The sequence below is a fragment of the Arvicola amphibius genome, chromosome 12, assembly GCF_903992535.2.
Source record: "Arvicola amphibius chromosome 12, mArvAmp1.2, whole genome shotgun sequence".
In the NCBI taxonomy this organism is placed as follows: domain Eukaryota; kingdom Metazoa; phylum Chordata; class Mammalia; order Rodentia; family Cricetidae; genus Arvicola; species Arvicola amphibius.
Genome location: NC_052058.2, coordinates 65,631,976 through 65,659,155, shown reverse-complemented (window position 1 = coordinate 65,659,155; position 27,180 = coordinate 65,631,976). Strand labels below are relative to the sequence as shown.

Sequence of the window (27,180 nt, the reverse complement as noted above, 5' to 3'; positions counted from 1 at the left end):
TACTTTACTGAGATATTTCACTCATTTTTTGAATTAAAGATTATTTCCAGTGTCTTATAACTATAAATGGATATTACAATAAACACAAAGGATACTATAATAAATATATTCATGCAAATAGAGCTTTTGGTATTACATATTCTATCAAGCTTATTTTTTAGGCATAAGGTTATGGAGTTAAAGGTTAGAGATACTTTTGCCTTCGAAACATTGCCTGTTTTTCCAAAGATGTACAACTAATTCTACTGCTACTGCCAACAATGCTGAGATATGGTGTGCACCGCACCCACCAGGCTGCAGGTTAAAAACACACATTTCCTATTTGTACCTTAATGCATTTAACTTGTACTTCTCATATGCAATGCTTTAGGTCTGTAAAAAAACAACAGTATTTTTACTTGTATAACTTACTGTCACTTAAAAGATAACTTCTACTAAAATCCTTATTGCTTCTTCAATAAAGCAGAATACATGTAAGTTAAGTTCCTACCTGTGTAGTGGATGGGGCTTGATTTTGGGTTTTTCAGAAACAGAGGAGAGACATTTAATTTGAAGTTTGGATGTTGGTGATGTGTCCAAATCTTGGCTAAGCTCACCTTCAGTTTTCTTAATGAATTCATCATAAGTCTAAGTTTGGAAGAGTTAGAGGAGTTATTACACAGAATGTTTATTTTAAATCATTAGGGCATTTAAAAATTTTAAATAGCATAATTTAAACATTAAACCAGTAAAAAGACAGAACATAAAGATTTCCCTCCCTGCTCCCTACAACATCTTCAGCACTGCAAAAAAAGGAGAAAGAAATAATAAATTTCAATACAAAGCTAAGTATTTATGAAATGGCAATACAAACCCAGACACATTAACCTTAAACTTAAACTTGTTACTTGTTATTTTCTATTATTTTGTGGGTTTTTTTGTTGTTGTTTGTTTTTTGCAGAGGGGTAGGCTGAGGTAGGGTCTCACTAAGCTGACTTGGAATTCTCTATGTAGAGCAGACTGCTCTTGAACTCATAGAGCTCCGTCTAGAGTCCCTGTCTTCTAGTGCTGGGACTAAAAGCATGAGCTACCACACCCTACCTTGTGGGTTTGTTTTTTTTTTTTTTTTTCCTGAGTTTCAATGGCAGTAAACTTCTTAAAAGACAGTACTTGGGGGAAATTGAGTGTAATCAGTCAGATGGTCAGAATTACTAAGACGGTCATCTGGTTATTAAAATACCCATCTTCAATTGTTACCAGAACTTCGCTGCTTTGTAACTATCATTAGTATGGCATCCAAAAGGGGCTCTCTATCTATCACGTCTTTCCTTCATTTGGAAGGCTATACTCACTTGTACAACTGTATTTGATGTAATAGCTGAAAACAAAGTTAAGCACTTTTTGTCCAGGATGTACTTAGGTCTGGCCTAAACTAGATTGTTAATAAATGCTTATAGAATAAAAGAAAGATTTATGAATCTTTTTTAATTGCTACAGATTCTTAACATCTGGACTAAAACCCCTACTTTTAAAACTCTTATCCATATTATCTTCACTTGAATTATCAATGCTTGATAAATTCTGATATCAATCACTAACTAACATACATAGCCAGATGGCCCATCTAGCTAAGTCTACATAGAAGGGATAGTTACTCAGATCTGAAAGCATTACTGATCTAAGTTTAGTTCACTTATTAAATAGGTGGCCAATAAAGTCCACTAGGTCTTTTTCCATATACGTTGACATATATATTTCTCTAGGGCATAATTTCAAAACCTAAATACATAACTAATTTTTTGTTTAGCCATTTAGCGAAATGTTGAGTGGGATGGCTCACATAGCACTTTTCTAGAGACTTTCTAACAATGCAAATCTTTTAAACTTTAAAAGTTCTTTTGAGACAGAATTTTGGTATGTAGCACAGGCTGCACTCAAATCTGAGATCCTCCTGCTTCATGTTCCGAGTAAAAGAATCATATTATCGCACATTTTTAGCAACACTGTTTATTCTTAATTTATTTCCAGTGTTACTTTAATGGCTCAGAGTTGTATGACCAATCAGATAAAACTCAGACTCCTTAGTTTAACCTCTAATTTCCTGAATGTCACTTTCATTTTTTGAACTTGTTTTCCCACTGCTTTCCAATACGAATACCCAGCACGGCCACTGTGTCTCTGCTGCTGTGGTTCAGGTTAAATCTGAACTCCCATTTCTACTTCAGTCTCCTAAAGCTAACTATAGGAATGTCTGGCTAGCCCGGACCTGGTCATTTATTATAACCACTTTTCTAACTTTGAAACACCATGTAAGTTCTGATGTCGGCTATCTCCAAGTGATGTACCTGTGCAAATGTTTATTCCACATTTATTAACAGGCCTATTTTCATGGAAAGATATAAAATTCAGAATTAGAAATAAAATCCTGCTCTTATCATTTATGGGTTGTGTGTCCCTGGATAGGTCCTTAATCTTATTTAAACTCAGTTTTCTTATCTGTGAAACAGTGGTAACACCTCATCACTATGAGGATTAAATAAAAATACATTCAATTACCTGAGTTCCCCACATACAAAAATAGTCATCTAAATACAGGAAGAATTGTGTTAAACAACAAAGATCAATAGGTAAAAATTAAAAGGAAGGAAAATTGGTGGCTCAACACAACAATGCACTTTCTCCCATTTGGTTAACTTAAAGGCCAAACAGTTTCAACTGTTCTGAAAGTGTGAACGTGTCCAGATCTGGACAGTGCTCTCTGGCAGGAGCCTGAGAGCATTCTCTTGTGATTTATAGGAGGTTCAGATGGATGCCATGATAAGTACTATGATTCAGAACAACTAGGCCTGCGCAGCAAGGGAGAGGTTGGGGGAAGGAAGGAACAAACCAACTTGAAAGCGAGAGAGACAGAGGTAAAGAGAAGAGGAGAGGGACACAGAGAGACTGAGATTTGTGGAAAATCACCAGAGGAAGTAATAACTAAGAGACTATACAGATAATACAGGTAAGAGGGCTTAAAATTCCTAGCTAGACCCCTAGACTATAGCAACAGGAATAGAAGGAAACCAAAGGGAACTGGGACTGCAGAAGAAACAGGAGGAAGACATCAGCAGAAGCGTATGTCTAGTATCAGGTAGAATATGGAAGGGCGCTAGAGCTTGGGAGGAAATGCAACTCACAGCTGTTATTTAGGAACTGTCCTAAATTAGCTCAAGGATTTTAATAATTGTGTGGCCTATTTGCAAGAAAAAAAGATGACAACAATTTTAATACCTAGATCTGTTTATCCTTTTCATCTTAATATTTTTAAGAGAATATGAATAATCTTTATCACAACTATAATCTTAATCAGAAGTGTACTTTAGTATTCAATATTTTAATATTTAGCTTAATATTTTGGATATCGTTGGATTCATTTTTAAAGATGATAAACTATTACAGTACATGACTACTGAAAAATCCCATCCACCACTTTACTAAGAGCACTGCAGACACTTGAGCTTGAACTAGCCTTGGCAGCTGGCCCAGGCCCCATCTCACCTCCAGCTGTCTGATCAAACTGGCTTCCTGGGCTTTTAGCCTTTCCTTTTGTCTTTTTCTCTGCTCCTTCTTCAGCTGCTCCACAACTGATCTTCTTTTCCGTAGCTCATCCTTCAGAGCTCTGATCCTACCTTCAATGTCACTCTGGTCAGATGTAGTTTCTGAAAGATATGACATATTTTCATTAATCTAAACAAAGAAATCAGTAACTAATAAAGAAAAGTTGTAATACTTAAAGTCAATATTTAGGGGCTGGAGAGATGGCTCAGCGGTTAAGAACTCTGACTATTCTTCCAGAGGACCCGGGTTCAATTCCCAGCAACCACACAGCAGCTTACAACTGTCTGAAAATCTAGTTCCAGGGGATCTGACATCTTCACACCAATTCACATAAAATAAAGTTAAATAAATCATAATTATTCTTTGAAAAAAGATAAAGTCAATATTTAAAATTTAAAAAGTTGAGCTTCTGAAAAATGTTATTAATAAAATGTGAGCGTAGTTTTCCATAGTCTTTTTTCTTTCGTTTTCCTCATTATATTCTAATTTCTAATATTACCATTTTATTTTTAATTTATTTTATTCTTGTGAAAAATGTGTATATAATTTGTGTGCATGAGTTTGGGTACATATATGGAAGCCAGGGAACAACTTTTGGGAGTTGGTTCTCTCCTTCCATTGTGGTGGGTTCCTGGGATTGAACTCAGGTTGTCAGCCTTGTGAAGAAAGCATTCTTAACCCAGTAAACTCAGCAGCTCAGGATTTGAAACTATAAATAGATGCTGAAAAACCTTATCTTAGCAAGATACATAGTTGAAGTTTAAATTTGTATGTTAGTGAAATTTGAACCTTCTGTAAAAAATTACTTCTGGTAGCAAAACATCCATACAATTATCCTTAGATATTAATGCATGCTGTCATATTTTTAAAGCCAAATTAGGATAAAACTAATTTTTTTTTATTTTCAAATTGTGACTCATTAGCTAAGTTTTGTTATCACGTAAAAAAAGAGAAAAATATACCCTATTTTAATTTTTCTTGGAAAGCTTTTAAAATTACCAAAAGGAAGCTAGTTACATTTTTTTCTCCCCAGTAGTTTACATCACACATGAGAGATGCAGTCATGGCGACACCATAAGAAAGCACTCATCATAACGTGTCCTACGTAGGGATGACAACAAACAGGCACCATTTGAAGGTAGCGCTTACTTCACTGCACTCAGAAATCACACAGTGACTGACTATCCTTCTCACATCTCTTGAATCACACACTGACTGCATCTCTACACACAAAATAACCTTGCAAAAACAACACTATCAGACAGAAAGCTCAAGATTAAGATGCACACTGTTCCACCTGAGACTAGGCTTCTATCAGGTACTTCAGATTAAGTTACCTAAGAATAAAATGCAAAAGATCATTGTCTCTTTAAAATGGTGTGATCCAAATATCTGGGCTACAAAGAAAAGCTAAGTTCCTGTGATTTCTTTACTGGCTTAACACTGTACTAAAAAGGAAACAGTGGTAAGTAGTACTGATAAGCACCTTCTTCAGATGCTTTTTCTTAATTTTGAAAGAAATGAACTGGTTTTAGGTTGGAAACTCTAAGTGCTTGGGGCTAGGTTTATACTCCTTTAATTAATGGTTCTAGTGTGGAGCCCTACAGTCTCGGTTAAAAAACACCATCTTTCTCAAATCAAATATAAACCTCTAATCCTCTAATCTGAGGAGTTACATGCGTCTAAACCAAGAATGATGGCACATGCCCATAAGCCCCAATCTCAGGAAGTGGAACTAGGAGGCCAGCCTGAGCTACAGGACATCCTTCCTGTCTAAAAAACCAAAACCTACATGCCCTTGAAACCTGAGATGTTGCCTTGTGAAGTGTAGGAGACCACACTTAAACTTTGCTCTCCAGATGATTTTACATCAATGTATTTTTAAAAATGAATGTCAGTTCTGATGCTATAATAAAATTATTTTTATAGTCTATGGTTGTGAAGAATTAATAACAACTGATAAAAAAACTTGGGAGTTTTTAGATGAAAAAACTTGAAAACTATTTGTATTTTCAACTATTGAAAAAAACTAAAGGCAAACAAATGCGTGGCAATCAGAGGCTGATGGGTATGGGGTACACTACAGAGGTGCCTTCATCTACCACAACACACAGTCCTTACCAACAAGATAATCTTTCTAGAGATTTTTTTTTGAAACCAAGCAACTCTGTAGGTGAAGATTATTTTTATGAAACGCTCTGCCATAAACATTTTTTTGAGAAGAGAAGGAGATGAGAAGAGGCAGGCAACTTGAATTTGTCAAGATAAGTAAAGTGTGAGCAGAGCAGTTTGCCGAGGTTTCTGACTCCTCAGAGGCTGACTGTATTGACTTGGTTGGTAACAGGATTTCCCTTTACTCACTGGCATTACTTAACCCCACCATATTAAAATGGACCACATCTTCAAATACTGTGTAATTTCTTCATGAAGAACTGTATCTCATCTATAATTCAGAAATCTCAGCTTTTTTTCTAAAATTACTTTTTCTTAAGTGCTAACAATAAAACTGTCTCATAAATATCACTGATCTTTAACAAATAACTCATGCAAAGATGGTTAGGACATCATTTTGTTGCTTCCAGTGGAAAAGACAATCTAGGATGGAAAACACACTTGAAGCACATTATCAGTAAGTAGCAGATCCAAAGCAGAAGCCCATGTTTCTAAGTGCATACCAAGTTTATGTCTATTGACTGTACTCTACCAGTGTACACTGGTACTGTCTGCATTAGAACATGTAAAAACAAACTTATACAAATATTAATTGCTGTGCAAAAATAACATAAAAGATAATTTCAACTGTTTGACCTGATAATTCTATTACTACTGATCTATCAGATTTCAAAAATATTGTATATATTTCTTAAAACATTATTTACAATTGTGAAAAATTTAAGAAAATCTAGATAACCATCATCAAGAAAACAGCTGAAGTATGGTACATCATCTACCCTTTAAACGTGTGTGTGTGGGTAACACTGCATGTGTTTGTGGAGGCCAAGGATCTGCGAATTTCCATCTCCCAGCACCAGCAGCACCGCCACTCACCACCACGCCCACTGCCTTTATACCTGGGCTCTAGGAACTGAACTGAGGTCTTCACACCTGCAACAAGTACGTCCCTGACTAAGCTACTTCCTCAGCCCACCTTCACTCACAACAACTAAACCATTTCTACTAAAAAAGAAACATCTACTCGAATGACCTCAAATGGCAATATATGTTTATCAATATAATTAATATGGCAATACTCAATATTGCATTAATTTTCCTCATACACACAGCATCATTTCCTCTTTATATATTTCCTATGGCCAACAAACTACTGAAGCCTTGCAGGGTAGAAGCTCTTCAGTCTTTCAAAATAGTATCCAACAGAGACATGAACAGGAAAAGGCATAGGAAAACAGAAGGTCCCTACTGCCATCTCAGGTTATTTCTTCTCTACATTGCTCCTTTGAGATTTGTGCCATCCTTTCCCACAACTTTCTATCTTCATGGTTTATCAATAACTCATTGAAAAAATCAATAAATACCCTCCACATGAAATGAACAGTGCCCATGAGGCCCTGGTGTTACAACCTGTTCCCCAGTTCCATCCCGGCCTGGTGGGCCAAGCCCAGCTACCAGCTATGCTGCACAAGTACGGCACCCTGAAAACACAAAGGCGGTGTTGGACACAGAAAAAAGGAAAGAAATTTTGATGAAATAAATGTTTATTGACACGAGAATAAAGTTAGTGGAATTAAGGATATAATTATCAATTATAATCCCTGAGCAAGAAAAAGCCTATAGAAATGCAGCCAAGGATAACAGTACTAGCACATGGATAGATAAAGTTTCTTAAAGGAAAACGCAAAAAAGAAACTCACTGCACCCTTACCTGACTGTGTCACAGACAGTGACTCATCTGACCAACTGTAACAGGGCTGATGAGACTTGACAGAAGGGTGACAGTGTCCTTCGGTCCTATGACTTCCTTTGCTAGACTCTTGCTTTGACACAGATAAACAACTTTTGGGAGGAGACTGTTCAAACAGAAAACCAAACAGGAATTATTCTGTCATATAACCGTGAACTTATATTTAAAATACATTCTATAACATTTTCATATCAAATGAACATGAAATTTAGTAATATACATAATAGATTGAATATATTAAATTTTAACACAACTTTATATAATTTCACAAAAGGTTAAAAAAAGCTTATTAATCCTACTGAAGACCTTTTCTTTTTCTTCAACTCAATTCCTTTCTTTCAAAAAATTATTTATTTTAGACGGGCATGGTAGTGCACGTCTTTAATTCTAGCACTCGGGAGGCAGAGGCAGGTAGATCTCTGTGAGTTCGAGGCCAGCCTAGTCTATAAGAGCTAGTTTCAGGACAGGCTCATATAGCTACAGCAAAACCCTGTCTCAACAAACAAACAAATCCCAGCACTAGGAAGGTGGAGACAGGAGTGATATGGCTGGACAGAGAGGAACATTAGGTGGGAGGAAACTGGAGCTCAGTGCAGTCGGAGGAGGCAGTCTGAGGACAGGATCGCCCTGTCTTTTAGCAGTGGTAGAGGTAAAAGGTCTCTCTAGTGTCTGGCCACACTGCTTCTCTGATCCTTCAGCTTTCACCCCGATATCTGACTCTAGGTTTAATTTATTAAGACTAATTAGAATTAATGCTACAACTTTAACTCAATTTTTGATAAGCTTAATAATACTGGGTTTCATTATATTTTCATAATTTAAGCCAGGTTCTCACTCTGAAGCTCAGGTGGCCTAGAAATCACTATGTAACCCATTCTGGCCTAACTTGTGGCAATCACCCTGCCTTGCATCTGAGTGCTGGAATACAGTCATGAACAACCACACCTGGCTAGTTTTACTTTCATGTTTTGTTTTGTTTGGGTTGGGGGGGGGGGTAGGGTGGGAACCTAATTTTTCTTAACAACAGAAAACAAGTTATGAAATAACATGCTTTAAGCAATTATAGTAAATTACAAATGTCTAAGATGTTAGTGATATTTACCCTCCTTATTCACTTAATTAAAAATTACTAAACATGTACTATTTTTATGGGAGGATAGAACAAAATGGTGTGAGACTATTCACAAAGCATAGGCAATTTTACTTTCCAATAAAGGCAAAGTTCCTGCCCTGCCATCAAGGGGAGTGGAGACAGCTGACCCGAGTCTTGTCACCACCACTTCTATCCCTAGACTTTGGACAAGTCTTTATGAGAAAATATTGCCTTTAGATTTGGCTATTTGATTTTCTGTATATGAGTGTTCCACTGTGTATGTAAATGCATCACGGTGTGTCTTGTGCCTGTGAAGGCAGAGGACATCAAATCTCCTAAAACTGGAGTTTTAGAAGGTTGTGAGTTACCACGGGGGTGCTGGGAACTAAGCTCGAGTCTTCTGTAAGCACCCTCAACCACTGAGTCATCTCTCCAGACCCTCACAATAGTTTTAACCTGCTGATCTTCAGAACGGGGATTTACAGTGTCACCTACTTTCTAAGGCTGTTGTGCGGATTAACTGAGTCATTCATGTCAGGTACTTAGCATACTACCTGTACCTGATACGTAGAAACGCTACTTTTTAGTATAAAAATCTCCTTAGTACATCACTTGTTTTAATTTCCTTTACACATTTTCTTCAGAAAGAAAAATACCTAATTTTTTAGTATTCAATTAATTTTGTGGTTAAAAGGTGGAAACTAACACATTTATAGAACTTAGAAATTAATAAAACTGTGTTCAAATGCAGTTCAGTTACACAAGTATAAGTAAATTACCTACACAATACGCTTATTATCACCATACAATAATTTCAAAAACATTAGCATAAAAATGAGAAGCCTTCTGTACTCTAAAAGCATTTTCTAAGTCTGTGCAAAAGAATATTAGCAATGTAGTATTTTCAGCATAACATGGAATCAGCTCTGCATTAACAATCAACAATTTTTCTGCTAAATCTTTCAGGTGCAATATTATAATACACATGAATCTGACTAACCTTTCAATAGGGAATCATACAACTAATGTTGGGAGCAGTGAGACCCCAGATCCTGAATTTCTTGTAATCCCCTGATCTGAGTGCCTACAGCTGCTCTGAGCACAAGACCTTCAGGAGTTCCTGATGGCAGGAGAGTGGTTTCTGGTGGGTTTTGGCTGGGGCGTGGCTATCTCTATATAATCTGCCCCTGAACACAATAAAGGGGGCATTCTTGGGGAATTCAAGGATGACCCGTGTCTCTGTCTCTCTGTCTGTATGTATTTGTGTATTTTAACCTCCAGCCCCTTGCCCGAAGCTTGCGAACTGGGTAATAGCGCACAGAGCGCAGACACGGGGGGGGGGGGGGGGGGGGGGCGGTGCGTCGCAAACTAATTCTTCACACCCATACTAAAAATGAGAATTTTGAGCAGGAGCGATGGCTGGGGGATTAAGAACACTGGCTGTTCTTGCATAGGACCTAGGTTCAATATCCAGTATCCACGGCAGCTCATCACCAGTTTCAGTAGCCAATATCCTTTTCTGGCTCCCTTGGATACCAGGCATACAAATGGTACAGACATACCTGCCAGCAAAATATCCACACACATAAAATAATAATTTAAAGACAAAATTCTAACTATACATATCCCTACCCATAATTTTAAACATAATGAGGCTTTAACATGGGCCAGTAAGATGGCTAACAAATAAAAGCACTTATTGCCAATCCTACAACCTGAGTCCAACTGCTGGAACCCACACACATGGTTTACAGGAGAAAACTGACTTCTACAAGTTGTCTTCTGATTCTCACATGCAGACATACACACAAGTACATATGTAACTTTCTTTCTCAATGAAGAAGCATTTGTTCGTATTTCATATTGTTATGCTGATGTCTTAATCTCCCAGAAATCAATCTGAAAAGCAGGTGGGTTTCTTTCTTGAATTTTTATCTTTCCATTAAGTAAAATCTTAAAACATACCTAAGTGCCTTTGCTATAATTTAGTTAATAATTGCTAATTCATAGTCAGAATAAGAGTGATCATTTTATGTCTTTAAAATATCTGAAATGAACAGTTTTCACTTACTATACTGGGCATTACATTTTCTCTATTTTCTTTTATTCTATACTTAATCCAGATGTCAACCCAACAAAGAAAGTATTCCCGGATTCAGCAAGGCTTGCAGACTTTGAAAACTGTTGCTTTCATCCGTAATTTCACTTGTGCAGTAACAGCACAATAGGTGATATCTTCCTATTACCATACATTTTCGTGTAATGTGTACATGTAATCTCATGATTACATCTCAATCTTATGGGCACATATATCTGTGGATGGTCAGAAAGATGACTTTTCACTTAGTTATATAATTTTAATGTACAGAATATATGCTGGGACATGCTTCACAACTAGATGTATTTGTCTCATGAGAACTGTGGACACTTAAAAGCCTGCCTTGTTCCTTTTGCTCAGACTAACTGCACACAATCAGCTCACTTAGTTCAAACTACACTAAAGGTTTTTGTAAATAGCTCTTAAGTTTAAAACTTTACAGCTTTAAAAGTGCACAAGGTCGGAGTCACAGATGTCCAGCCAAGGTTGCTACACAAAGCACCCAAAGAAAAGCATGCCAATTCTTCACTTGCCAAGTTTGCTGACAATAGACCTATGTCTCAAAGTCTGTCACTGGACACTGTGTCCCTGCACCACTCCACCCCCGGTCTGGTCACATCTGGTCATGGTCTCACTCTGTAACCTTGGAACCTTGTGTTGCCATGACAATGGCTCTGCTCCCTATTGCTTACCCTATGAATGTGCTTTTGACCAATGAGAGGTAACTCTTGTAATTTTATTGCTTCAAGGCTCCTGTAAGGAGAAAAGTTTTTGGACTAGAGAAGAAGAAGCTGGAAGAAGCTAGGAGAAATTAGAAGTAGGGCAGGAGAATTAGAACAGGAAGCAGAACAATAAAGAAACTGATTTGGAAAAGCATATGTGAGAAAGTTCATTCACCCTCAGAAAAAGTCCTTTTCACTTGCTGTGCATCCCTTCTGAGCCTGGAAGAGAATTGTGGAGCTGGACCTCAAAAGCTTTCGTTACTCATCATGTTCCCACAAATAATCTTCATTACTCTGTGTGTGTGTGTGTGTGTGTGTGTGTGTGTGTGCGCACTCGCACATGCACACGTGCATGCACACCTGCCATGTGCTGGTCAGAAAATTTTGCAGGAGTCAGTTCTCTCCTTCCACCTTGAAGGTTCTAAGAATCAAGCTCAGGTTGTCAGATTTGGCAACTAACCCCTTATTTCCCACTGAGCCATCTCTCTGTACCTATTAGACTTTAGAAATTTCTATCTGTGATGGCTAGTTTAACCTGACACACGCTAGAGTCATCTGAGAGAAGGAGGCCTCCATAAGACTGGACTGTATGGAAGCCTGTAGGGAAGGCACTTCCTTAGTTAGTGATTGATGGGGTCCAGCTCACTGTTCGGTTCCACCCTGGGCTGGTGGTCCTGGGTTTGGAAAAAAAAGTAGGTGGAGCAAGCCAGTAAGCAGCTCTCCTCCATAGCCTCTGCGTCAGCTCCCGCCTCCAGGTTCCTGCCCTGACTTCCTCAGACGATGAACAATGATGTGGAAGTGTGAGCAAAATAAACCCTTTCCTCCCCAACTGGCTATGATGCTTTGTCACAGAAACAGTAATGCTAACTAAGTCACTATCTCTTTAATATTATTAGACTTGATAATGTGTAAACTGCTACTAAAGCTAAATTCATATACTTATAAAGATAACCTAACTAAAAGTTTTATTTCTCTTCAAATGTTAAACTCTGTATGTTACAAGTATGGTGATAATCAACGTTGCCATTATAACTATTAGTAGCATCTTTTAGACAGATTTTTTTTTTTTCCCAAAGGAATTTTAAGATACAAATAGGTACTGGGTGGTGGTGGCACACATCTTTAATTCCAGTACACAGGAGGCAGAGGCAGGCAGATCTCTGTGAGTTCGAAACCAGCCTGGTCTACAGAGCAAGTTCCAGGACAACCAGGACTGTTACAATGAAAAACACTGTCTCAAAACAACAAAAAACAAACAAACAAAAAGATATAAATAGGCATCAACTTACATGTTTACTAGGAGAGGTAGATTCCAGTTCCTGTGAAAAAACCATTTCCTCAGTAAGAATACTGAGATCTGGACTCCCAGGCTGTGCTTGTACCATAGACTCAGAAGGTAAACAGAGGACAGAAGGGCTGCCTAACTCTTCTGGAATACAATTTCCACTGTTTCTGTGAGAGTAGGAGGGTATCAGTGATTCCTCTTCACTCGTGAGTCCTGGAAACACAGGGTGAAAATGTCCAATCTTGGTCAATGAAGAAGTTATATTTGTTACACTTTAGACTAGTTTCCAGCATAGAACCACAATACTTAATTAACATTTACTACTAAAGTCTGTTCATTAACAATTTTGGCTGATACTATTTGATAGCAGATATTAACTATGTATAATCAGTGACGATGACTGGCAACCTAAGTATGAGGGTGTAGGACAATTATGATCCACAAACATACCCCCTTTGCAATGAAAACTGTTTCAGTCATTCATTGGAAAATAATTTTAGTACCTGGTTGGTACAGACCTTCAATGTCATCAGGTGTGGACCCAACACCTCACTGTTTCCTCCCATTAACAGCTATTGGAGAGTTCCTTCTTTCTCTAAAGTCTGCAAAGTTGATGGCGTCGTGTCAACTTTCCATAAAGGTATGGGTCTTTCTTGGGTTATCTGTTCACAGTCTATTAATTGTACACAACGGAGTTCATTCTATTCTCATACATGTGTATAACGCATCACATTCACGTATACCTTCTCTTGCTCTCTTCCTGCTCTCACTGATCTTTTCTCTTCCCAACTAATTCTCCCACTTTCAAAATTTTTTACAAATGTATTTTTAGAAAAATATATAATATAAAATGTATTTTATGTGTACATGTGTGTCTGTGTGAATGTGTCATGTCTGTATGGGTACACGAGGAAGCCAGAATAGGGCACTGGAGCCCTTGAAGGGGGAGTTGTCAGTTGTAAGACACCTGACAGGTGCCAGCAACAAAGCTTCAGTCCTTTGAAGGGCGGAAGCGCTCTGAGACACTGAGCCATCTCACTAGCAGTGCTCCTACCCTGTCCCTTTAAAAGTGATTCAATTAATATAATCAGGGCTGCATATAGGAGCATCACCGAGTGGGGTTTTGTTGACTTATTTGGTTAGTTTTGAGTCAGGGTTTCATATAGCCCAAGCTGGCTTCAAACTTACTATGAAGCAGAAACTGACCTTGAACTTCTGATTATTCTGCCTATACTTTGGAGGCAGTCTTGTGCCATCAAGTATAGGTGCTGGGAGAGGAACCTAAGGCTTTATGCATTCTAGGCAAACATTCTAGCAGCTGAGTTACATCTTCAGCCCACAACTGAGTTTCATTTTTTTGTATTTCCTAATCAATGATCTTGCTAAAGTCACTCATTATTCTTATAAAGTGAAAATCCTGGATTTGTGTGTGTTCGTGCATGGCACATGTGCATACGTGTGCGAGTGTGTAAAGGGGTACATGTGCACATGCATGTGCAGTTATATACACCTGTGCACTCGTGTGTGGAAACTAGGAAAGGTCAGGTGTCCTCTATCACTCTCCGCCTCATTTCTTTGAGGCAAGGTCTCTCACTGAATCTGGAGCTAGCAGAGTCTCTGCCCCCACAATTCTGGGATTACAAGCAAACATGGATGCATGCCCAGCTTTTTACATGGGTACTTAGATACAAGCTTAGGTTCTTAAGCTTATAAGACAAGCACTCTTACCCAATGCACCATCTCTCCAGAATCAAATTCTGGATTTTCTATGTGCATACCTTTATTAGCTGTAAATAATTAGAATTTCCATCTTCCTCTCAGTCCATACTTAATTGTCCAAACTTTGTTTTTCAGGCCCTACTGAACTCCTTAGAACCTTCATACAATGCTTAATAAACATTTTCAAGGAGAAAATTTTCTGTTTTAACACTAAATATTATATCTGTTTTAAGTCTGAGGTTTTTGTTTTGTTTTGCAATACTATTTTCTTCCATCAAGACAGCTCTTTTCCATATGTATTTTTATCTGAGGTTTATGTATGTGATCCGAAGTCTTTTTCTGAATCTATGGAAGTGATCAAGCTATTTTTCCTCTTTAGATTAGATTTGTATGCATAGTATTTAGGACAGAGAAGAACAATTTTTCCCTTTCAGGTTATTATTTTATGGATTTAGCATTGAAGTTATAAATTAATGTCATAAAGTGAGTTGAAAATGTATATCATTTTTATATTATGTGGAAAGTAAAGAATTATACACCTGGGTTTTCCCTTTTTGAATGTCTACCAAGCTTTGGCAAGCTGAACATACATGTTTATACTGGCAAGAAGCCACATTTTCCTTAAAAGAGCACACCATTTGGAACTGCATTGACTTCTTCACTGTGAATTATTTCCATCAAAAAGATATAAATATGTTACACTTTAGTTTGTATTTATTACCTTTCTGCTCTGTTCTTTGGTTCTCCAGTTCTTTCTTAGGAGTTTTGGGTTTTATTAGTTCTTTGTCCCAGGCAGCCAAAGCTTGTTTTTCCATTTGTCGAATTTCTGCTTCTTCTGCATCTAAACGCCGCTTCCATTCCAGGAGCTCCTCTGCATGTTGTCGTCGTTGCATTAGTTTTTGTTCCCGCTTTGTCAGAAACCTACAGTCACACCATGAAGAACAGTCAGAACACTACACAGAGGCAGAGGCCACTTTAAAAGTCATTCATGCCTCACCAGCAAGCTGTGCAGAAGCAGGGCATTCACACCCCTTTCTCCCTGAGAAAAGTTTGAAAGGACAAAAGTATGATGAGCCAACTTACTGTTTTTAAATATGAGATTAGTGTTTCCTTATAAGAGGATATCAGGGTAGTGAAGGAAAACTAGTGTAAATTCAGGGAAAAAAAATCTAATGCAGATTTCAACAAACTTGACTGGTACTGTTATTAAGTGACTTACATACTCGTTTCATAGGGGTTCTTTTTCACAAAATAGTATGTAAGAAATTTATTCTAAAAGCTCAGACCAGAAAACACACAAAACTCACAACAATAAAGATCAAAAGCAACTATAAAAACAAACCCCAAGTTGCCCAAATATGCAAGCAAGCAAGCAAACAAAAATGGTTATGTCCCCTTTTGATTTATATTTTGAAATTTGGTCTCTGCTTTTACCCAAGAAATGCAATGTCAAGTGATAGATCTTTTGTGTATGCAATAATGAGCACCATTTGTATGCTACACGTGTATCAACTATTGACTTACTAGGTAAGAAGATGCATTAACTCCCTTGAGTCTCTCAATTTAACCTGATTTTTGAAATTAGACCTTATTTTGCGCCTAAGGGATTTGGAGAAATTATTGATTTATGAAAAAAACACTTTGGTCAGTTGGGAGGCTATTAATTAACTATCCACAAACAGATGCTGTGCCTAATGCAAATGGGCCACTTTTATTACTGACATTAGATCTGCAATGATAGCTAACCAAGGAAAAGAATTCACACATCCAACAAGCAATAAAAGGCCAAGTGGAACTAACGCCTCCTTCTCAAATAATCATCATGTCATTTGTGTAGAAATAGTAGGATAAAGTCCATATGACATCTGACCAGGCCTCCAGCCTGCTGTTAAACAAACCAAAAAAAAAAAAAAAGAAAAAGCAAACAAAACAAACAAAAAGAACAGAGCATGCTCTATCGAAGAGTGCACTGAAAAAGGTGCAAAGTTACCTGACCAACTGGTTGTAGATATACAGCTGGAATTTGGGATGAAGGTTGGGAAAACAGACACTGAGAGAGGCCCAGTGGTGAGACGTAAAGACAGAGAAGAAGTAGTGAACAGGAGAGCAGTGTCTACAAAATAAGGAGGAAGATTTTAAAATCAAGAGATCAAGAGGCAGGAAGAATGAGAACGGGAAAGCAAAAGAGTCTAATGAAGTCGTTCTGAATATTACATGCTACTCAAAAAAGCAAATCTTTTTGTGTGTCACACACAAACACATGTATTTATAGATCTTATCAATGAATTCCGAGTAAATGTGTCTTCTTAAACATCACTTAGCCATGGAGACAGGATTTCTCTGTGTAACAGTCCTGACTGTCTTGGAACTTGTTTGGTAGACCAGGTCGGCCTTGAACTCACTGAGATCCGCCTGCCTCTGCCTCCCAAGTGTTGGGATTAAAGGCGTGCACCACCACTGCCTGGCAAGCTACTGACTTTTTTACCTGTACCTCATTATGTACTTTAAGCTAAAGTACTGCGTTTGTCTTATTTAACCTTACCATTATGATCTAGCTTGAAAATAAAAATAAAATTCAGTAATCCAATTTACAGAATAATATCTTAACTCTTGACAACAAACTACCAACAATATACTGCACATATCTTGCTTTAAGTCTAACACAGGGCTACTTAAATAATAATATAGAAAATCAATACCCATTCTTTGAAATATCTGGATGCACAATTAGGAATAAAGTGAGGTAGTCTTAATAATTGCTGTCAGCAAAGAATGTTATGAACAGTTCAATCCTAAGGCTAAAGATAAGAAAATTCCATATGTTAAAAGTCTTCCATGCAGAGGAAACTCACATTTCTTCTTCTGTAGTGGTAAACAGATCACACACATAGATACAGGACAAATGAGTCCAGTGATAGTTGGAAAGGCTAACCCTCTTTGACAGAGCATGCTCCTGTTCACATGCACACAACAGTGACTTGCAGAAAAGGCAACATTTCATTATTGCCTTGGAAGGGCAAGGATTAATATCAATATATCCCGGAAGAGAGAAAATCTAGGTGTAGATCCAGCCATGGATTCCTTTTTGAAGGCAGATACACCTTGTTTATACATGCCTTAGACAAAAGACTGTCTTTTTTTTTTTCTCCAAAAGATTTATAATGTATACGGTGTTCTGCCTGCAGGTCAGAAGAGGGGATCAATTCTCATTATAGATGGTTGTGAGCCATCATGTGGTTGCTGGGAATTGAACTCAGGACCTGTGGAGGAGCAGCCAGTGCTCCCACCCTCTGAGCCGTCTCTCCAGCCCCTGAAGACTGTCTTAACATCTGTTTCTCCACAGACAGCGTTTCCTCACCCTATTCATCCACACACACACAGTGTTTATATCTGGATTGCCTGGATTTTCTACAGAGAACTTTAAGGAAAAACATTCCTATAAATTTCAAAGAGACACTGCAACATCCCTTGTCATTCTTTATAAATGTACAACAAACTTTGATGCCAATTAAAAAAATATTATGCAAAATGAAATGCATTTTGGTTAAGGTTAAAAAATTTAACCATAACATTCAAATATCATCTTCCCTTTTAAATGTAAATCTGATAACTGAATGTAAGACTTAGCATAGAAATTAAAATAGTATTAGAACACATAAAACAAGCTTTTTAAAAATGTATAGGTAATTTTTTTGTCCAACCCTTTAGAGAAAACAATTTTTCACTATCAGAACAAGAACTGATATTTGTCGATTATAAAGATCAAGCATATTCAAAATCTCTGTTAAAAATGAAGAACAAGAGAAATGACTAACATAAAATGAACAGTTTACAAAGAGTATAAGACACTATATTGAAACATCTCTCCAGGAATATACTTCCTTTTTTAATATAAATATATAACTAAAAGTGCCCTTTATAACCTGGAAAAACATTAGGATAATAGGACAGAGTACTTCACATTAGAGTTAATAATCCTTCAGAATGTGAAACAGGTAATTGTATGGGAATGATGAAAATGCATTGCTTTGAATTTAAGGCCAGTTTGGGTTACATAATTAGCTTTTTTTTTTTTTTTTAAGAAAAAAGGGTCAAGAAAAGTCATTTATTAGAAATATAAATTTTACCAAGGGCATTACTATCAGTGAAACATTAAAGACAAAACTCTTTCATTGTAACCCAAAGTATTATCATCACTTCAGAAAAATGTCATAAAAAATCAATTCAGAAGGCTGACAGTTAGCAAGTCTAATCTTAAGTTTGTTACTAGGGCTTTAAACTGTTAATCTAACCTAAATTTACCAGAGTCGACACAGACTAACCTCATACACGAACTAGCTCTTACTCTCCAGATGTTTATTGTGTTTAGAGACTGTCAACAGAGCTCTTACTGACTGAGTGCAGGATCAATGAAGAACTTGCACCTGAAACCGTCTTCCTCCCAGCATGCACCAGTCAAAGGCAATTGGAAGATAGAATGGGAGAAGGGTGAGTGTGCTGGGCAGTGTCTGTTGACTTGATACACTAATGTCTGAGAAGAGAAAGCCTGAATAAGCAGATGCCTCTGTCAGACTGATGGGCAAACCATGGGACACTGTCTTGATGGGTGACTGAAGTGGAAGAGCACAGCCCATTACAAACAGTGATACCACCAGGCAGGTGTTCCTGGGTTATATAAAAAACAAGGTGAGGAAGCTATGGAGTACAAGCAGTGTTCCCCCATGGTCTCTGCTTCATCTGTTCCTGCCTGAAATCCCTGTACCGACTTTCCTTTATGACAGACTATAAGCTGCAAGATGAGATAAACACTTTCCTGTTAAAGTTACTTTGGTCATGGAATTTATCATAGCAAAAGAATGAAAACTAGGAAAGTAATAAAAAATTATTTCAACTTTGAAATCAAATGATTCCCTGAACGATGCAGCATGTTTCCATGCAGGAACAGAAACTCTTTATTATTAAAGGAACTGTTGTGGTCTGAATGTGCAGTGTCCATGGGCTTGTGTTTTCAATGCTTGGCCGCTAGCTTGCAATGCTCTTTTGAAGGCTCTAGAGCCTACTACCTGGAAGAAGATGGTCACAACTGTTGAAGGTTATACCTGCCTCTAGCTCACCTCTTCTTCCCTTCTGCCACTGTGTAAACAGCCAACCCAGACAAGGTCACACATCTTGCCTATGATAATGAACTAAAACTTCGGACGCCATGAACCCAAACAAGCCTTCCTCCCTTACGCTGCCTCTATCGGGTGTTTTGTCACTGCGATGAGAAAAGTATCTTTCAGGAAGCATAAAAATTCTTTGAAAAATTCTCCCCAGTGTTAGGGAATCAAACATGGGGCCTTCTACATTCTACCACTGAGTTATATACTCTCTGCCTATATTTGAGACAGAGTCTTTGATAGCCCCGGCTGGTTATAAAGTTTCAATCCTTTGGCAGCATCTCCCAAGTGGTGGATAAAAGGCATGCAAAACCATACCCAGCTGAATAAATTCTTATCAAGTTATCCCATGATAATCAAGAGATATTCACATATATGTAGCATTCAAATACTCAGTTTACACTGCCTTTGTCTCTGTAGGGTGGCAGTGTGTGCAGAGGCATCTCTATCACTCTCTGCCATATATCCTTGAAATAGAGTCTCTCAATGAATCTGAACTAGGTTATCAGCCAGCAGGCCCCAGCAGTTCTGTCTGCTTCTCACAGCACTAGGGTTACAGGTATGTGAACGACATTTTTATGTGGGTTCTAGGGATTCGAACTCAGGTCCTCATGCTTACATAACAAGCACTATAACCTGCAGAGTCATTACCTAGCCCTTTACTTTAACTTTAATTATAAAATTTTGTTTTAAGCAAGGAAAATTAAGAGATATAGGAATGAAAAGAAGTCCCTTATTCCTGCTAAAAATTGAGATAAATTTCACCAACAAGGATATGAAGTAGGTTTATATTTGTTTATATGTTTATATGTTTACATCTATACCTCTTATGACCTATTTTACATAAAAATTCCTACCTTTTTTACTTTTGTTTTTATTTTAGTAGTTCATGAACATCTTAACATCTCATAAATAACCATCTCAATTCATTTACCAAAGAAAAATCTTTGAAATAAAAATTAAATGTATCAAGTCAGGCATGGTAGTACATGCCTTTAAAGCCAGCACTTGGGAGGCAAAGGCAGGTGGATTTCTGTGAGTTGGAGGTCAACCTAGTCTCTGCTACAGAGTGAGTTCAAAGACAGCCAAAACTACACAGTAAGATCCTATTTCCAAAACAAAACTAAAATATAAAAATATTCTTACTTAAACCTTTTGAGCAATTTAATGTAAGCCACCAAAATCATTTATATAGTTGAAACTCTTGAATTTACACTCATGTGAATGTGCTTCTCTCAAGAGGGTGCTATCCATCCTTGTCTTGGTTACAGACAACTTAAGCCACAAGTCAACCTTTTTTTGTCTGTCTTTGTTATTCTCTTACCCAAAGCTCTAACTTTGCTTCCTAAAGAAACCTGTATTTATTTATTTGTTTATTTATTTGAAAACAGTATAAGCCGGGCTGGCCTGGATTTTACTGTGTGCCCAGACTGACCTTGAAATATTTTGTTGCTTTAGCCTCCCTAATACAGGGATTAGGTATGTACCACCCACATCTCATTCTTTAAACATTTTCATACTCAATTTAAATAGTCCAAAATTACAAACTGGCTTTCTTGTAATATGGGATGCGAGGGCTCCACTAGAATTGTTTTACTACTGCTTAACTAGAGGATAGATGTATGTCATATACATCAAAATGACAAGTGAAATTCTTCCTTAGTTCAAAGTATTACCTTAAAATGCCACGCATCAAAAATCTATTTTCCTACCCATACTTCGTTTGTTTCAAGAAAGGCAGATGTGGGATAGACACTCACTGGGAAGGAACTACTGTATAACTGTATTTAATCAAAACAACATTGAAAGAGTAACAATCAATAAATAGACTTTATATGCTCAGAGCTTATGTGAGCATATAAACTGAACTACATCTAAACAGGAATTTTCTTTAAAGATGAATTCTTAGAGCTGACTGTGGTGGGGTATACTTGTTATCCCATTCAGCACCTATGAAGCTAGGCAGGAGGATCAGGAATAATGCCCAGCCAGTGTTACACAGTAAGCTCCAGGCCAAGTTAAGCTGCATTGCAAGATCTGTCTGGGGGTGCAGCAGCTTCATAAGACTGCCCTTCCAAGAATCATTCAGAAGAGTGTAACTTCTTTTGTTCTTGGATCTACTTTTTAAGTAGGCTTAACACTTTGGGTTTCTCTTAGCATGTAGGGCTTCCTTACTCTTTCTCCAAAGGCCCCTTACTGCCATGTGGCTGCTTCTCAGCCATATGTCTGGCTTCCATGCCAGCCTCAAGTCATGCCCCTTCTCTTTTCCATTCTCCAGGCAGCTGTTGGGATTTACATCTTGCCTGTCCTGGAGGCTTTTTTGTTTTGTTTTTAATTCTAATAAAATTCTTTGAACTTTAAAAAAGAGCAGGGGGTGGGGGAAGGTCCATGAGATGGCTCATTGGGAAACGTACTTGTTGCCAAGCCTGAAGACCTCAGTTTGATATCTCAGATGGGTAGAAAGAAGAGAACTCACTCCTGCAGACTGTCCTCTGACTGCCATACACATGCCATTGCTCACTATCATCATCCTCCCAACAAACACATTAAAAAGTGTTCTAAAACCTTTAAAATGTTATAGAGCAGGCCAGGTTGCTCAGTGGACAACATGCTTGCGATACAAACATAAGGACCTAAGTTTAAATGCCTAGAATCCATGTAAAAATCTGGATTTGGTATCACAAGTGTCTATAATCCCGGCATGCCCACAGGAAGATGTGAGGTGGGGACAGGAGAAATGAAGGAAACTTCTGGGGCACCCACCCTTGCATATCCAGTGGTAAACAAGAGACTTATCTCAAACAAGATGGAAAGGTGACTGTTGAGTCCTACACATGCATGATGGCACATGTGTAATTTTACAAACACAAACACACACACACACACACACACACGCACACACACAGATTTAAAAAGTATCTTTTAGGGAGCTGGGTATGGTGCCACACACTTTTAATCCTAGCACTTGGGAGGCAGAGGAAGGTGGATCTCTTCTGAGTTTGCAGCCAGCCTGGTCTACATAGCAAGCTCCACACCAGCCAGGCCTACATGGGAAACACTGTCTTAAAACAAATTAAAGAAATAAAAACATGTTTTAGGAGCTGGGAAGATGGCATAGTAAAGTGTTTGTTGCACGGGCATGAGGACCTGGGTTTGGTTCTCAGCACTACATAAAAATCAAGAATGGTGGTATGCATCAGCACCCTAGTGCTGGGGGAATAGAATAGAGACAGGGGAATCCTCAGGGCCTGCTGGCCAGCCCATCTCGCTGATACAGGGAGCTCACAGTTCAGTGACACACACATACATTTTAGAAGAATGTAAAAATATCAAAACACTGGCATGGTGGCTCACATCTGTATTCCTAGCACTCTGGAAACTAAGGAGAATTTCCACAAGTTTCAGGCCAAGCAGGGCTATAAGTGAGTTCTAGGTCAGTGTGTGCTATAGAGTTTGTCTCAAAACAAACAAAGACAAGGCATTGACCCAGGAAAATCCTAGCCTCTGGTTTCAGCTAAGAACTCATATCTGCTCACAATACTAAAATTGTACTTCTTAGTCTGAGAGGTGTCACTGAGACAACAATGAGATATCAGGATATAACACTCTTTCCCAAGTAAGTACACTTAACCTTTCTTTTAATAAAAGAAAGGAGAAAATATTATCATGAATATATATATGACTACTACTTGGTTTTCTTCTTTTAAATAAAAAATCTGTATTAAAATGAGAAAAATTATTCTATAAATAAGATGCATAGTTAATTGACTATTAGGTAATCAATTAATCTGCTAAAATATTTTATTCTCTCCATCTAGTCTGATGAAATAAGTATAATAAATATTACCCACTGATACTTTCAATGTGATTAGATTAAATAGGAGGCACACAAAAATGAATTACTTTTCATCCATGCGGCTTCTCATGTTCTTCAGTTTCTGCATGATGCTGCTGGTTTCACTGCTGGAAATAGATATTGGGGAAGGACTGCGGGTCTCCAAACCAGCTGGACCAGGACTAGCTGCCTTATTATCCTTTGTATCATCATCACTATGAGAGCCCTGCAAACAACATAGAGCAAATGGCACTGGCTTTCAAAGATCTCAAGGAAATCTTAAACACAGTCAATTACGCTTAAACTGAAAACAACATCTATAATAACTGAAATCAAGGTATTAACTACTTATAAAACAGAAATAGATCACATAATTAAAAACAGAATAGTAAAATTGCCAGATGTGGCAGTACACACCTATAATCCCTGCATTTAGGAGGCAGATGCAGAAGGATCAAGAATTTGACACCAGCTTGGGTTACTCATGTGAATTTATTGGCCAGCCTGGTATACACAGTGAGACTGCTTCAAAAAAGGAGCAAATTTTATGTTATACATGTTTTACTGCAGAAAGAAAGAGGGAGAGAAAAAGAAACATAATAGTTTTCTTTTCTTTCCTTTTTTTAAGAACTTGGAAATTTTCTGCCACTATACTCAAGCACTCAAATGTCCTCTTTGATTTTTAAAAGTTGAAACACTTATATAAAACATGCATATATACAAAGAATGAACAAATGATATAAACCAGGAAAATACATTTTTTAAATCTTTTGTGGAATGTTTTGTGGAATGTCAGTATGTTCACAGAGTTTAAAATAGTTTTGTGGGAAAACATGGAGGAATTATTGGCTTAACCAGCACATTACTTCTGAGGAACAAAAGGGAAAACTTAAAGCCAGGTATGGTGGTGTGTGCCTACAATCTCAGCACTCAGGAGGCTGAAGCAGGACTGCCAGCCTTTCATGGCTAACTTGAGCTACAGAGCAAGTCACAGGCTAGCCACTTGGGGCTATAAAGCAAGATCTTGTCTTGAAAAAAAATATACCAAAACAAAAAATAAACAAAAATTTGCACACAATATAGTGACGTTACAAATAGTAATTTAGACTCATTGATTCAGAAGAAGATGGGTGGCTGGAGTGAAATGGCTCCCATAGGCTTCTATTTGAATACTTAGTTTCCAGTTGGTGGCACTGTTTGGAAAGGATTAGGAGGTGTGGCCTTGCTGGAGGAAGTGTGTCACAGCAGGCAGTCTTTGAGGTTTCAAAAGAGTTGTGCCATTCTCAGTGTGCTCTCTGTCTCCTGTTTAGGATCGAAATGTTGCTCGAAATGTTGCTATCAGCTGCTCCAGCCAACATGCCCACTACTTGCTGCCGTGATGCATCGCCATGATGGACTCTGACAACCCAACTGATGCTTCCTTTTATAAGTCTCTGTGGTGGTATTATTTTGTCATAGCAATAGAAAAGTAACTAATGCATTAAGACAATAAAGTCTAGTATATATCATATTAATCAAGTAACTGAGGTACAATTATCAATAATGGAATCAATCAAAATCAAGGTCAACCTATTGATGGCAACAAAAAATACAGCATCACTTACATGATACTCCTACCACGGATAAATGACCTGAACTTAATGTCAAGGGAACACCACACAAATCCCAGTTAGGGGATGTTCTACAAAATGACTGGCAACTATTCTTCTCATATAGCAAAGTCAAGGAACTATTCTAGAATGAAGGAGGAAAAAAAAAGACACAAAAACTGAAAGCTAGTAGTTTTCTGCTATAGTTATTTTTTTTATATAAAAAAAAAAAAAACACCCTTATGACAACGGAGAAACTGAAAAGACTTAAAGTTAAACAGTAATAATATATCAGTGTTAATTTGTTGGCTACATATTGTCATGCAACTCAGAAAAATAAATTATAATGTGCTTAATTTTTTTGTTAGCTTAAGAATGTTACAAAAATCAAAATAGAGAATTATCATGGATTTAAAATTTTAGTTATAAAAATCATGAGTTTTCCAACACAGTACTGATACTTAACAATATCTTAGAATAGATCCAAATTTTGCTCTTGCCTTAATATCCTATATCAATATAAAATTAAATCTGGATATGAGTACCATACAATTAGCAACAAACTCTCTCTATTCAATTCTGAGAAGTAATGACAGAAGGATCAGCAAATGCAAAGATTCTGTCCCACTTTAGTTCATAAGAGGAAAGAACTTACATGTAATGAGAGACTTGTGTGTTCTTTCCAAAACAAGCACATGCCCCGTGAAGGTGTTCTCCCACTGTCTACAACAGCAGGCACATGGGACTTTAGCCTAGTTATTATTACACCATACTCAACAAACATACCGATCATTTCAGAATACAAAATGAGCTGAGATTAGCAAGCAATGTAGGCAGAAAATAAATTAATAAAAAAATTCACGTAAATTACCAATTTATTCTCCCCTGCAGACTTCAACTTCTCCTGAAGTTTTATGGTGGTCTGCCGGATCCTTTCTATCTCTTCCTGCTGCTTAAGAATCAGTTGCCTTTCCTTCCGAGCTGCTTTATTGGCTTCTTGAAGACGTTTTATTTCTGCCTAATATTTAAAGAGTTAGGAAAAGAGATTGAGATTTAAAGGAGATAAGTTCAAGAAGCATATAAAAAAAGAATCAAATCATTATATAGGTCACAGATATAATGTACATCTAGACAACAATACTAAAACACTAAATTAGTGAGGGAGGAAAATATTAAAAATAACATCATCATTCTAAAACAATGTAAGATGATCTCTCAGCTTAGAAAACTGTAGTTAAAGATGCTGGCAAATTCAGTCTTTTCTAAATCTAAAATATCTTTTATATTGTCCCACAATGTTACCATATCTTTACATTTACCCGCTTAATAGATGAACATCAGCAAATCAATTAGTGTAACCACTATTCTACTATTAAATTCTTAGACACAAACATTTCTCACTATCCAAAATAATGCTTTAACCTTAACTGTTTCATGTTATGAATTAGGCATCTATCTCTAAGAGGCCTCTAAAAGTAGGAGAAGCAAGTCAATGAATCAGTCTGCTGCCCTCAATACGATTTAAAATGCTTTCCACCCAAGCACACTGACAGACACCTGTAAACTGGGCACCCAGGAGGCTGAGGCAGGAAGAACAGGAATTTGAGGCCCGCTTACTCTACACAGAAAATTCCAGGCCAGCAAAAGTTACAAAGATCTTCTCAAAAACAAACCAACAAAAACCACCTGCTTTCAAAAGAAAACAAGAAGAGTATTCACCACTTACAATATACCAGAAACACTTAGTACTGCACTGTAGCCAGCATTCGTCAGGTAGTGTTGGCAGCTAATTTAGTGGGAAAAAAAATTTCACTGCTAATAATTGTTAACAATTATTAGAAACATCCTTTCTCATAAAAAAATCACTTTACCAATGAGATAAGCACAATAAAGACACTAAAAATCTGCTACTTTTATTATTTTAATTATGTTTGAGAGCTATTTTTAATTATTAGCAATCTGAAAAGTTAACAGTTTAATAGTCAGTACTCAGGATTCCAAGAATGCAGCAAAGTACAAGATAAATACCGACATTTACAAATCCTTGTCAATAATTGTTAGAATTTTGGTAGAAGAGTCAGTGGGTGGAAGTGCTTGTCCTGCAAGCTGGAAGACCTCAGTTTCATCTCTAGAACTCCGGGTAGGGAGCACTGACTCTTGAAAGCTACACACCTCTTAC

The 27,180-nt window shown here is 37.4% G+C and overlaps 1 protein-coding gene across 4 annotated transcripts in view; it reads right to left on the bottom strand.

The window, feature by feature from the left end:
* The window catches only part of Cep350 (centrosomal protein 350), a 154,216-nt gene that overhangs the window by 25,693 nt on the left and 101,343 nt on the right, over positions 1-27,180 (bottom strand). For all 4 annotated transcript variants that reach the window (XM_038348773.2, XM_038348778.2, XM_038348777.2 and 1 more), the window contains exons 26-32: positions 25,873-26,019; positions 23,481-23,638; positions 15,140-15,339; positions 12,704-12,912; positions 7,463-7,607; positions 3,520-3,680; positions 491-627 (exon numbers count right to left, since the gene is read on the bottom strand). In XM_038348773.2, coding sequence (XP_038204701.1) covers positions 491-627; positions 3,520-3,680; positions 7,463-7,607; positions 12,704-12,912; positions 15,140-15,339; positions 23,481-23,638; positions 25,873-26,019 — 1,157 coding nt within the window. The remainder of the gene's footprint in view (positions 1-490; positions 628-3,519; positions 3,681-7,462; positions 7,608-12,703; positions 12,913-15,139; positions 15,340-23,480; positions 23,639-25,872; positions 26,020-27,180) is intronic.